Source organism: Pyxicephalus adspersus, chromosome 2, assembly GCF_032062135.1.
Source record: "Pyxicephalus adspersus chromosome 2, UCB_Pads_2.0, whole genome shotgun sequence".
Taxonomy (NCBI): Eukaryota; Metazoa; Chordata; class Amphibia; order Anura; family Pyxicephalidae; genus Pyxicephalus; species Pyxicephalus adspersus.
Window position 1 is genome coordinate 9,581,265 of NC_092859.1, and position 409 is coordinate 9,581,673.

The 409-nt window shown below is 34.0% G+C and overlaps 1 protein-coding gene across 1 annotated transcript in view; it reads right to left on the reverse strand.

Moving 5' to 3' along the window:
• LOC140322314 (complement C3-like) overlaps window positions 1-103 on the reverse strand; it is a 7,045-nt gene extending 6,942 nt beyond the window's left edge. Inside the window, exon 1 of the mRNA XM_072398892.1 lies at window positions 94-103. Coding sequence (XP_072254993.1) covers window positions 94-103 — 10 coding nt within the window. The remainder of the gene's footprint in view (window positions 1-93) is intronic.
• Between the last annotated feature and the right edge of the window lie 306 nt (window positions 104-409).

Sequence of the window (409 nt, forward strand, 5' to 3'; positions counted from 1 at the left end):
GACTATTACCTAGATTTCAGGTAGCTAAATCTAGTTTTTATTGCTTTACTTATCACCTGCATATTATTATGGGCCAGTATTACTGTACCCTACCTGTGGGCATGTCTTTGTTTTAGTTCATTTTTCTTTTTATTTAAATTAATTTTTCAATTTTTCCTAAGATAAAACAGCTCAAAATCCTATGCAGGCCATAAACTGGTTGATGCTTCTATTAGATTTGATATTGGGTTAGATTTAACAAATTTAATGTTACCAAATCTATTAGAAAATAACGCATTCCTAATAGATTTTTGAGCAATATATCAATCAGTGATTGGGAATTCCCATTCTTTGTCCAAGTGATGCTGCTCTTACCATCAAACTGTTACTCGGGGGTCAGGGGAGGAGCATTGACTGGGCAAAAACAGGT